Source organism: Sitodiplosis mosellana, unplaced genomic scaffold (genome assembly GCF_009176505.1).
Source record: "Sitodiplosis mosellana isolate CC-2019 unplaced genomic scaffold, AAFC_SMos_1.0 Smas_scaffold_1, whole genome shotgun sequence".
Lineage (NCBI taxonomy): Eukaryota > Metazoa > Arthropoda > Insecta > Diptera > Cecidomyiidae > Sitodiplosis > Sitodiplosis mosellana.
This window is the reverse complement of record NW_022595244.1, coordinates 18,747,404-18,760,898: the sequence shown is the minus strand read 5'-3', so window position 1 is coordinate 18,760,898 and position 13,495 is coordinate 18,747,404. Positions and strand designations below refer to the sequence as shown.

General features: G+C 35.6%; 1 protein-coding gene across 1 annotated transcript in view; it reads right to left on the bottom strand.

Annotated features, from left to right (window-relative positions):
• LOC129568902 (protein obstructor-E-like) overlaps window positions 1–12,854 on the bottom strand; it is a 16,051-nt gene extending 3,197 nt beyond the window's left edge. Inside the window, exon 1 of the mRNA XM_055447244.1 lies at window positions 12,157–12,854. Coding sequence (XP_055303219.1) covers window positions 12,157–12,211 — 55 coding nt within the window. The 5' untranslated portion in view covers window positions 12,212–12,854. The remainder of the gene's footprint in view (window positions 1–12,156) is intronic.
• Between the last annotated feature and the right edge of the window lie 641 nt (window positions 12,855–13,495).

Genomic DNA, 13,495 nt, shown 5'->3' with positions numbered 1-13,495 from the left:
AGAGAGAGAGAGAGAGAGAGAGAGAGAGAGAGAGAGAGAGAGAGAGAAAAAATCGACGGTGAACGTGAGACGGAAACAGCATTTTGCTCGCGTAACCATTTTCCGTGTGAGAGCTCACAATGGAAACGTGATGAATTTTTTAATTAGCATTTCAACAATATATTTAAGCATATTTTTCACGTCAATGCGATTTAAACTGGCTTCTTGGTGTTGAGAGAAATGCGCAAATTGACTGTGACCATATTTTGGAATGTTATTGCCTTTATCACTGTTCTTCGTGACCATTGTGCACCCACTAAAAACTAGATGTTTTTCAATTGTCCAATTTTTACAACGTTTTTTTTTTTGTAAAATCAAATTGTAACAGAACTATTGAAAAATTGATTTTTTTTTCTTCGGTGGATGCAACCATTTTCGACTAAATAAAGCACCGAAGCAAAAAAACAGCAGTCCTGCTAATGGGCATCCGTGTCGTATGCACTGGGTACATAGTGCAACGCTGTTATCACAGTTCGCTCTCTCTCTTTCTCTCTCTCTCTCGCAAGCGTATTGCAGACTACGGAATGATTGTTAAATAAATTTATAAAGGCCTAACAAAAGGTGCATACAACACGAAGCTGAAATGTGTTGAGGTCACGTTGCAATGTGAAAATTTAATATGCGTCAAAGGGATTGAATGTTGTTTGTTCCAATGTTTCGTCTATCTGCTGCAAGTCTCGTAAAATATGGAAGCGTTTGTGTTCGGACGACAATTTTTCTCTCTCCCTATAGCAAGCAGACTAAAAAACTTTTAATAATAATTCAACTAGCACGAAAAACTCTGCATCCTGCTTGAGAAAAATCGCCGGAAATGCAGCGTCCAACACAAGCAAATTGACACAAAAAAATTTCGCCAGCCAACACGCCGTATTTCTTGTGCGCCGCTCCACATTTAACGACAACTAATTCGTAGAGAGCGAGTGATATGAGAGGGAGAGAAAATGAAATTATCATTGCGGTTGGTCCATACATGAAAATTTTTCCAACATAATTTATTTATGTGCGTTGCGTGATCCGAAGCGAATGTGCCATCGAAAACTTTGTCTACAAATTATGTGAGACGGCAACAACAGAGGGGAAAAGAGAGAGGAAAAGAGAAAGAGATGGAGTGAATAAAACAGAAAAACCAACACGAAGTCTTGCTTGCACCTGCAGTCTCGCTGCATTTCACATTAGAATGAATTAATGCATGAAATCTATACAACAAATGGGTTACAGATGCCAAAACAAGGGAAATATGAGGCCAAGTTGCGATGCATCATGTCTCCCTCACATACACATATTCCTCTTTCTCCCCCTCCCCTCTCTCTCTCTCCCAAAACACTAAAATCGGTTTCGAATACTTTGTTTATGTTTTTCGAATCGATAAATAATCGCGTACAATTTCGTAACGAGCGTACAAATTGTTGTCTCAAATGCTCCTGCTGCTTCGGGCTGAATTTGGATGTGTGCCGGTTATGTGTTTGCCATTTGATACGTAGTCTCCAATTCGGATTGCGGTGTAATAATAAACTTCAATGACATAGATGCAGATGCGTGCATGCATGTTGCTACTGCTGCCGCTGCTGCTGCTGCTGCTACTGCACTGCCTCAGATTTATTTAACTTTTCAATTTTAAATTGCAATAACTTGTGAACAAACAAAGTTGTTATGAACTGTTTGTGGTTTCTTATGTGTGCGTCATCTGTGGTTCATCGCACCCGAAATTGGAGCACTAGGTGCGCTCTATAAGTCATAATACACATACACACATGGATTTCGATATCATCGACAAAGGAGCCAGTGAATCGAATTTTAGCCACCAACAAAAGCAAATTATTATCCAATCTCCGAGAGCATTCCTATCGAATGCGTAGCAGACAAAACCGGATAAGCTGCTTCTCCTTGAATTCAATGCCCGACTAAACTTCGTGCTGTGTTTGGATCATTCAATATTTTATTGTTATTAATTTGGTTTCTTGATGATGTATTCGAAGACTTTTGCCCTCAACGTTGTTTCATTTGTTTTGAACAAAAAAAAAAACAAGAACCGCAAAATAAGTCTTCGGTGCTGCACCATCAAATCGCAATGTATGGGAAGCATAGATTGAATTTGATTCAAGGCAATGGAATGTTCTTCTGTTGATTCTCAAGTAACCACAAACCAATCTAAGAATGGAGATTCAGTTGAAAATCTTATTGAAACCGCCGAAATCACTTCTAATCTGTATATCGTCTTTTTCGTACATTTTGAATGAGCTGGATGCAAATTGGCGCACAACTTCTTCGACTACAACTGAACAACACAATAATGTTTCAATGTTGAAATAATTCATGCACACATTTTTTGATCTTGATTTGTAATTATTATTCAACCAATATTTATATTAACTCGATATACTTTAAAAATAATTCCAACTATGAAATGCATCTATGGGCTACATGATTGCTACAATATACACAACAATTTGGACAATTTCACGAAACCTCAACAAATTGAGATGAAAAGGTGTTCGTTTCAGTATAGGCGCTTTTATTAGGCTCCATCAGCTTTGATTATGATGACAGACTTTATGATTCGAATTGGTTGGCACAGTATTTGCAATACTAGCTTTAATGTGGCGGATATCGAGATAATGTCACAAATCCGACAATAAATGGCTATTTGAGTACTTTTATAGCTATTTCGCAAATGAGCTGCTGCATTAAAGGACTTATTTCAAACTTTACTCGACGTGTGTGTGTGTGCTCAGCCTCGATGCAATATTTTCGCTTCCAAATGTGGATCATCCATCATATCACGTATTTTCTAGTGTGGTAAATTTAGCTTACTATTGACTGTATAAAATACCATGCATCATACCACTGAACAGCTTGAAATCGATTCGATTCAAAATTCATTCAAACTGCAACATGTTACTGCAAGTTTTTCTACACGTTACACTAACTGTTCGGTCCAAATGTTGATTTGATCTGCTTTAGCTACGGCAATTATAATTTGTAAAATGAGTATTTGGTCATTTTCTGTTGCTTCGGGTGCTTTTGTTTCCACTGATGCGCTCATAAGAGTTAACACTGTCTGCGCTCGGATCACTAGTTTACTTATTTATTGACACGAACGCGCCACTGGCATATTCCATTCAGCATTTGGTGTTGTAATTCAGAGAGCGCCACTCGAGCCTACACACACATTTGCAAATGCAACACTAGCTTAGGTCTTTGTGCTACAAGTTCAATTAAACATCAGTTGTTGTGGTGCTTATTTATTTGGCTAACTCCTATTTTATATCACATTTCATCTAGGGGCATTTAACTCGGAAAAAATTCGTTTTATGCGAAGAATATGCGCTTCAACTCATAGTATGTGCCGATTTCTTCGTACTATGCGTATTATGCGGTGCCTATTCGTTAGAAGTGCACACATTCGATGTCCGAATACTGCACATAGACCATTCATACTGCGAATAATTTCGCATGAATCCTACTAAAATGTTTCCTTCTCTGATTGGTCACACGCCACAATATCGACTATTTTGAATTCAAAATTGCAACGACTTTTTTTATGTAAAAATTCAAGAAATACTTGACTGCAAGTGTTTGATTTGTACTTATTTCGGCTCACATTTTTTGCTGATCATTTTTGTTAACTTCAATCATTTGTACATATGAATTTTTTTATTATTTATAATCCAGATGCTATTTCCAATTATTATGAATCGTCGCACTTATTTTTTCAATGATTTTTATAACTACAAAACTATCGGCGGTTTTACTCCAGTATTTGTATACTATAACATTTTGATTTTCGTTTTCATTCTTATTCTTTGCTATTATATTTTAATTTTGTGTTATATTTTAATTCAATTTTCATCAAATAAGAACAATCTCATTAGCAAGAGATTTGATAAATATTAAAGACAGAAATTGTTGATGTCAAATATTGTTTGAACGAACCTTAACGATACAACAGAATGTTGACATTGTGTTGATACGTCTTAAATCGCATCGTGGCGTCATTATGTGCACGCGTATTCGCTTCTATGCGTAATATTCGTGACTATGTGCAAAATTCGACACACTTCACTGTGGCACACAATCTATGCGCGTTTATCCGTACAAATCGCATATATGAAAAAGAGTAAAAAGCCCCTAGCATTTCATACGACTTTGAATTATCTTCACGTCACAAAATTGCATGTGAAAACTCTGCTTTTGCACATAATGATAAAGAACTGGGCCGGTACATGATGTGTATCCAGCAGCCGCATACGTAGGCGAGAATCAAAGCACACATTAATTAAATTTGAAACGAATTCATTTCCATTTATTCCTTGGTGCTCGCATAACAATGCAACAATAAATTCATTGAAAATGTCACTGGCAAACACCCTAACCAGGCACAAATGGGCATCACATCCATGTATAGCAATAAATTGCGAAAATAAATTCAGACACAAAGTAATTGGCAGAGATAATTTTTCTCTCAGAAAAGGAGAACATGGCCTTGCTCTTACGAAAACTGAATATGCACCGGTAAAATAAAGTCTTTCGAGTATGTTTTGGTATATTCATCATTTTATCTGAAATTGCATTTTATTTATCGTATGAATTAAAATCAAATGACAAACGGACTACTTGGTACCAAAAGTAAACATCGCCGGGTTTGTTTCAGTGCATTCTATGAATAGATAAATTCTAATGTAATGTCAAAAGTCTAGCTTAAACCACAGATGCCACTGGAGAATGTCCTTTGGCTGGCTACCTGGAAAAATTCTCAAAATATGCGTATGAACCGGACTTTAGTTGAAATTGTGTGACAAGTATTTTTAATTTCGGATGAAAAATATTCAGGATCTATTGTGCTTTAAATTCATTTGCATTTGCATCAAAGTCGGTGAATCAGCTCTAAGGCATTTTTAATATCCATTTGGATCCATTATTAGTACAATAAATGGAAATGGTTTGATAAACTTCAAATGGTCAACGTTCAATTTTAAGTTGACTTGTATTCTTGAGTTGAGTAAAATTCCACGAATGCAATCAAGATAAACAATGAACGACACGTGGTTAGGTGATCAAACATTATCTGCGTGGAGAGGCACAAATGGATGCGAGCACACCAAATGGCTCATATAAAGCGCCTCAGGCCGTGTATCCGACCAACTCATCGAGTTGAGCAAGAACGAAATCCGCATAGTAACAGGCCTAATCACCGGGCACTGCAAGCTGAATCAACATCTTGCGCGTCTGGGAATTAGAAATGACCCGGACTGTGATCTATGCGGGCAAAATGTGGAAACAGGTAAGCACTTTTTGTGCAAATGCGTTTCACTATCAAACCAACGCAAAAAACACTTCGCAAAATCAACCATAGCACCGGGCGAAATTTGCAAGAAAAACATACACAACATACTGAAATTCTACAAAGAATGCATCAGCGCGAATTTTCAACATATTCTGCGCGCCTTCTGAGAAACCAACTACTAGGGCTGAATCATCCAACGCATATCAGGTTAAATTGCAAAACACTAACAAGCGTACGCAACGAACCCAGAAGTTCCCATTTTATGTGCACCTGTATCAGGTAAATTTGAAGTCTTTTGATTTTAATATGATGGACTGAAAAGCAATATGTTGATTTAATTTTAGAAATTGTGTAGTGGTTTCACTATAGTAATGTATAATGACAACGTACAGCCGCACACCGCACATACATCTCATTTTTAGAATATACTCGAATCCAGAGTTTTCCATTAACCGCATAAAAAGAGAATAGAAAGATAGAGATTTATCGGTGATGGGTGATTAATTGGGGGCTTTGAGTAGCATTGAGGCAAAGTACAAACAGCCGAAATAACAGGTTATATAAGTAACAAAATGATGTGAAGTAAGATTGAAATCAACTGAAAGATTCACTGAACAAAACCAATTCAGTTTCGATATGGATGGTTATAAATTGCCCTTTTTTTCGGGCTCTCTTTCAATTTCTGTCCAACCAATACTCTTCTCTTATCGTAAACCGCAGGAGAAGAAAAAAAAGGCATTTTCGAACGGACAGAAATCTCCATAAAATTATCTGTTAAACGAATATAAAATGAATGATTCAAGGAGAGAGGGAGAATAAGTAGAAAGTTTTGGCTTAGCTCCAACAGCTCGAGGATGTACCGTGATCAAGATTTTTCAATAAATTTGCCAGAATAGTTTTTCCGGCTTATAATTCTTCTTGCGAGGGAAAAGAAGAGGGAGTCGTTTCGGTTTTAAAAGTTCGTGGCTTTTGGTTTTTCCGATCATTCTCAAGTTGTTCGCTCTCAGCATTTGATGCAATCTTCAGGAAATGCATTGAATCTGATCTGTGCAAAGAGATTATTTGCCGAAACAATTTGGCTTGTGTGCATTTGCAACATGGAAAATTGAAGTGATTCGATTACGGTTGAATTAACTGAAATCGCCAAGTACATCCTGTTTTTTTGTTCATACTTGAGATAAAAATGAATTTATTACGAGCATACACTCTTGTGATATCGGATTCATCGGTATCCCTCTATTTTGTTCGTCTTTTTTTTTCGGTGGAGAAAAAAATCCTATTCCATTTCGGAACGTTCTCGTTTGCTGATTTGAAAATCTCTTTTCCTGATTTTATCTGCCATTCGAAAATCTCTGCTCTCAAGAGATGTTTAATATCGAAACGATTAAATGCACGGCAGTTTTTGCTACCATTTCGCCGTATGGTTTTTGCATGTGTACCGTAAATATACTAAAAACAAATCTCTTCTGCAGTAGCGAACAAAAACGACTAGTGCAGTTATGGCGATGCAAATGGACTGAAACCATTTTATTGAAATGAGGAAATGGTCACAAAATGTTTACGTAACATCTGACAAACAAAGTACATGATGTACCGAATCAACCATAAATTAAACACAAATTGAGCGAAATTTTCGCTTGCGTCCGACAGAAGTCATCGTTGTTGTGAGCAAAAAAAAGAAGATAAACGGGAAAATGCATGAATGTTTTCATATGTGATGATTATTTAATATGTTGTCTCGCAGATAAATGACTAAAATTATTACAAATTGAAGCACGACTGTTTTTTGTTGCTTGTTTTTTTCATTCCGAAAGTAATCGCAGCAGTTACAGTATGCGCATATATGTATCAAAGCATCGTTCACCCAATTACAAAATGGGCTCTCAGAGATGGTAAGCCACACACAAAGCACAACTCGTTTTTTTTTCCATAACTTTCTCTGCAAATAATGTGAGTACACATCAAAAGTCTCACTAATCTGTGTAATGTACTTCGCAAACTTCAATGCAAATTCCACGAAAGAAATGCACAAAAGACACTAAAAAATTTATGGGAAAATCCGCCATCAGTTCATTTTGTTGTTGCAATTGCCATTCAATTTGGCGAGACTTTTCTTTACCATCCGAACAATATTTGATTGCCATTTTAATGTATTCAAACATATTATTATAGCATCGAAATAGTTTATGATGAAGCCGTACGTACAGTTCGTGTGTGTGTGTGTGTGTGTGTGTGAATATGCCATGTTCAATGTGTGGCTGAACGAGAGGGAAAAAAAAGAAAGCAAGTGAATAACCTAATAAATTTGTAGCATGCCTTCGCCGTATTTTTAATTATATCCCAAATTGCGAGTCATGTTAAACAGTGTACAAAATTCCGTTGTCATATTGCACGTCATTAATATTGATTAAGCTTCAAGTGAATTGAATTAAACGCCCTGGTTTGAGATCTATTTAACCGTTTTCGTTATTAAATCATAATTTCAGTGCGTTTCTCGCCTCCGCCACCCGAGTCCGATCAGAATGTCGACATTTTTTCCCCATTCTGACGTCAATTTCAGATTTAATAATTTATCGATGGCAAACGGTTTATTTGGTTGTGATAAAATGAAGTTCAATCAATTTATGTGAAATTGGATGAAGAAAAAATTGTAACGACTGCGAGACAGCTCCAGCGAAATCTGAGCATTGAACAGACAATAAATCAACACAATGGAATCGGAACACGAAAATTCAATTATAAACAGTTGTTGTTGCGAGCGACTATTGAAATCTTTGGAAATCAAGCTTTGGATGCTTCGGCTGAGCTCACTCACAAAATGGTGAAGACAGATCAAATCGATTGATATGAATCAAACAAAACAAAAAATCGCAATTGAACGAAAGCGAAACGAGAGAAAAGAGAAAAAAAAAACATTACTGAATTCGTTTTTGATGGGTGAATTTATGTGCGTTTCAAATGCAGATACAATCGAACTGGCGATGTAGAAAAGAATTAGATAAATTTTTGAAAAAATACAAATTTTCTTTTCCAACACAATCGACCAAAAAATAACATTACAAAATGGCTTCATCTGGAATTATGGAATAATAATTCGAACGAAATTACGGTGCAAATGGTGAAATAATCGAAAAACTGAAAGCGTTTCAGCTAATGATGGCTGGCACATACTTACACGAAAATAGTCACAAAGAAATGAGATAAAATCACAATTTTTATTTTTTTCAGCAAAAACGAGTCTTGCTTACTTGACCATAATTAAATTTTCGATTGAATTGCAAAATGACGATTTCATCTCATTAATTTTGATGATCGACGCTTCCATATGTTGTTTCTTTCCCCGATTATCCGCTTATGGCTCATGAAAGTAGGGAAAAAACCAATTTCACACTTCTCGGTTATTGTGCTTCATGGACAAACTTGAAAATCATAAGGTTCTCTTATTTCGATGTTGTGTATTTTTCACAATGAAAACTTGAAGAGAAAAGGTTCGAATGGAATAACTGAATGGCAGTCATTTGTGCGATAATCTTGAAATAATAATCGGATTTGTGCAGGTTTTTATTGGACAAAACAATTTTCAGAATTTTCCATTTGTTGCCAAAGCGAAGAGAGTTCGCCATTTTTATACATTTCGCCCAGAAAAATCCAAAAATGCGATAATAATGCGTTTTGTTATAGTTTTTGATCTGCTTTTCCACCAAATGGTGGCACCGAAGCTGAAAGAAATCTAATAAGATGTGAATTCGTTTTCATTTGCGGTAGCATGACTGTATGGCTGTCATTGCCATGAGCTCATTTGCTGCAGGGCATAATGCATGTCGCATACAGACAGTAATAAGGTTTTGGTTTGGTTCGTTGAAGCACGCGATTGTAAATCATAAATTGCACATCGCATTGAAGTAACGTCACAAAATAAACAGAATGTCGGGTGGATAGAGAACGTCATTGTTTGAGTTTCGAATTACATTTGCCATTGTCACTGTCATTTCGCAATGATTCTATTTTTCATCGCATGATTTAGATATAGTGTGTTATTTTGTTGATTTGTCGCATGTTCACTTGCATCTCACATTCTCTGGTTCGAGCACTTTCTCATCAAAATCGAATAAAACAAGCGAAGTGAAATGTTGTCAGTTTGGAAATCGACAAGCGAAAGAGAAAACACTGCATATTACATCAGGCTGCAAGACATTGTGTACATATTTTCGATATTCTTCAGAAAACTTTATGCGACTTTTGGCTGCAGATGCCGGCGGTCAGTTTTTTTTTTCGTTGATGAAAAGAAAATGGATTATTAAAGCGAACAAAATGAAAATCATTCGTTTTTATTGGCTTCAAATTTCGCAACTCGACCAAAATATAACTTTCAAAGGAAATAGTGCTTCTATAGAACGATGGAAATCAAGCGGACGCAAACCCATAAAATCCATATTCATCTAATGAATACGGTGCATTTTGACCGAGAGAAAAACTCAGTTTACAACTTTTTCGCGAATTTCGTAAAATAATGGCTTCAACCAATTGAATCGTAAAACTGCTTTAAATCAACAAAAAAGGTTCATTAGGCTATTTTTACGATTGGAGTTTATCACTACTGTTACATCATGAACAATAAATAAATGGAACCCCATCTAGATCTAGGCGTTTTTCTATACATTTCATTGGATAATGGACAAGCTGATGAATAAGTGATGATAATACATCTTTGTAAGATATAAACTACTTTTTGGTCCACTGACGTCACCATAGCCATACACCATTGATGAAATAGCGAACCAATCATTCTTGAGGAAAAGGTAAGCTGAATTGCCAATATTCTTGATGCTGTGTTATTTTGTAGCCCTAATTAATCAATATCTCTACACCTGCTATAAAACACCACCAGCTCAGATCGACGAAAAATCATCCATTGAATTATTGTTTCCTATGGCAGCTGATGAAATTTACATTCACAAAGTGAAACTGATAAAGTAACTTGCCAATTCGATGCGAATGAACTCGATTTCGAAGGAAGTCGAGAAGGTCACGAAATTGATTACTTCACTTGAATTATCTTGAGTTATGTATACATAGAAGAAGGGAGTTGAGTCTTTGATAGAATATAGTAATGCTGCCAATCACGTTAAAGTCGTTGACACTGTGATTCAATTTGTTGCAAAAAGAAAAAAAATTCATGCAATTGCATCGAACAGACATATTCATGAGATGCAAAAATGCTTTGAGAATGGTTTCTCCCATGCAAATGGGGTAAATCAAGATCTTGTGGGTCACCAACAATCATTTATGTGCTTTGTATCAATTCTGTTTAATCTCTAGTATTCACTCAAAATAATTTATATGCGTGAACAGACCTCACCGCATATTTGAAAATTGTTTACCTTCTTGTTTTTCTGAAGCGGTTGCGGTTGTTGTTTTTGTTGCTGTTTTAGTCGCAACTTTATTTCAATGAATATGTGTCTTTATGTAATAGATGGCAAGTTTGTATGTTGTACGCAATGGAATGGTTTATATGCTTGTGACGGTCAATAAATTAACGGTTTCATTCATTCACTCATTCAATTTTGAATGGGCTATTGTTCATGCGCGTCGCTAAAATGATTAATAGCCGATGTCAGCTTGTGGAAAAAAATGACTTCGAGCGAAATCAGATTTTGCATTCTACGTTATTGTTAAGTAATAACTTCAGATGGGCTTCTGTTGGCGAATTGTTCGAGAATATATTCATCTCGAAGGTTTCTTGAATCGCAAAAATGATTGAAATACCTCATTTGCCACGGACAGAAATGGCATTGCGAAAGAGAATATCTAAGACGATGCGAAAAATATTATACTTTGTCGATTCCAACAAATGCATATTGAGGTCCATTGGCGACGGAGTAAAACGAAAATCGTTATTTAAAAAAAAAAAATTGAACATCCTAAAATTTGACTGAAGAACGAGAAAAACCAACCCGTCGTAAAGTGTGCAAAAATATTCGTGGAAGGAGGAATAGCAACTTAAAAATTCGTTATTCATCTCGACGCGAAAAACATTTTGGTCATGAAGAATGGAAACAATTATCTTTTAATGGCCATATCTTGAAAACACGAACTTCGATAGATGTGTAATTTATGTGGCGGCGAACCAAATGAAAGCGAAACTTGTCGAGCCGGTTTTGTTTTTTTTTTTCACATATAGCATCGCACAGTAATATAAATGTCGCTTGACATAAACAACACGTAAATCGAGTGAACGAGGCGCAATTCATTTCTTTTTATTGGATCTATTTTGACTATAAAAGCTTTGAACATAATGACTGAGAAGAAAACGATGCAGAAAATATAAGGCAAATCCATATATTACATGTGCATTTCATGCATAATTGCCATGATAATAAATGGTAAAGACAGATAGATATCTTTCGTCTGGGAAAACAATAATAGCAATGCTTTTACTTTAACTTTCAACTTAACCCAATCGACAAGATCGCACACATTTTTTTTTTTCAACTTTTTCTTCTTTTCAGCATTTTCGAGTCGGTTTTTTCCTTCAATTTCCATTTTATTCACAAGGCAAGATTCAAACATGATACTAGAATGAATAGCTGGCGTTGCTATTGAAAGAGTGTTCGAGATAAGTGCATGAAAAAAAAATATATCGGTAATGAGTACACAATAAATCACATTCATTAATTACTTTCTTTTTTGATTTCCATTTCAACTTCTCTTTATTCAATTTGTATTTTTTTTAGCCAATTTCATATGTGCCAATAGGCGGTGATCGGGTGAAATCGCAGCTCGTGCAACTGAAAGCAATTTACAAAAAACCCAAACGATTCATCGCTACTTACCAATAATTGTTGTTAAACAGAGTGCGGCGACAACGGCAAGAATCTTATTCATCATGATGAACGTATTGATTTCTGGTATGTGAGATCACGACCAAACACTTAACTTTCAATTACTCAGTCGTTTGTTGTTGTTTTTATTTCTGCATAAAAATCTCTCTGCGGTGCGAAAAATGTTCCACGATACAAATTGTCTGTAATTAAAATTCTTTTGGGCTCATCGGAATCCGTTCCGTTGCCTTTGTTCTTCAGTTGAATATGTTGTTTTCCTTGAATAATATTCTCTGAAGTAAATATTTCTTTTTCGGTTTTGAAGGAATTTGTGCTATCAGATACAAATCGTTATTTCATCAAAGAAAAACCGCACACTTTTAATCGATTCGTGCGTTCGACAACGAAATGTGCCTTTAAATATTTACTTTCTTTTAATACAACCGGTTTCGCGACGTATTTTTATTTTTTACTTAATCAGCTTTAGGAGAAGCAACAACTTATTGCATAATAAAAAGAAAGGTTTGTTTCAATCACTCGATTATGTTATGTGAATAACAAATAGAAATATAAAAAATTGGTGTCCACTCGAATAAACAGAAAGATTGCTTGATCACGATGTTGTACTTTTAGCTAAATTAAACTATGCCTTCACTTTTTCACAGGTCTGACTCTCAACGTCTTTTCCGTTGAACGATCAATGGTGCACTGATCAAAAACGAAGAAACGATCACACTTCTTTCTTGCAAAACATCACAGACAGTAGTAGACCTCCATGTGATCTTTTTTTTTGCTTTTCACTTACCACTTGCTTCATGTCGCATAATTTAACTTCTTTTACGGCGTAGACTGGGGAAATGTATCACAGTGTGTGCGGGCGCCCCACCTTCATGAACCTTCTGCACTTTATTTCTTCGGGCCAAATTATATTATTAACATTCTTGAATTATAGTGTAATTGCCACTAAAGTGTAACGATAATTAAAATTGACCTATACCTACGCGATTCGTAGCGGATTTTTTCATAACAGTAAAATATTGTAATGTACCGAGCCTACGGTTATTTTCGATAAATGCTAAATCCATTTATTTTTGTTTGAAAATGCTAAATCTGTTCCCAAAGAAGAATTTTGACTTGGTCCTACATCAAGAAGTTCTAGTTTTTGTGCTATTTTAGTTACTAAACTTTAGTATACCATTAGATAAATTCCCAAGATAATAAAATGATCGTTCGCATATTCCACAAAACTGCTTCGACGAGAAGAAAAATATAATTGTTATCAAAAAATATTTAAAAAGAGAAAAAAAATTCAAAGTGTAGTACAATTTGTCTTCTAACAGCACATTCAGCA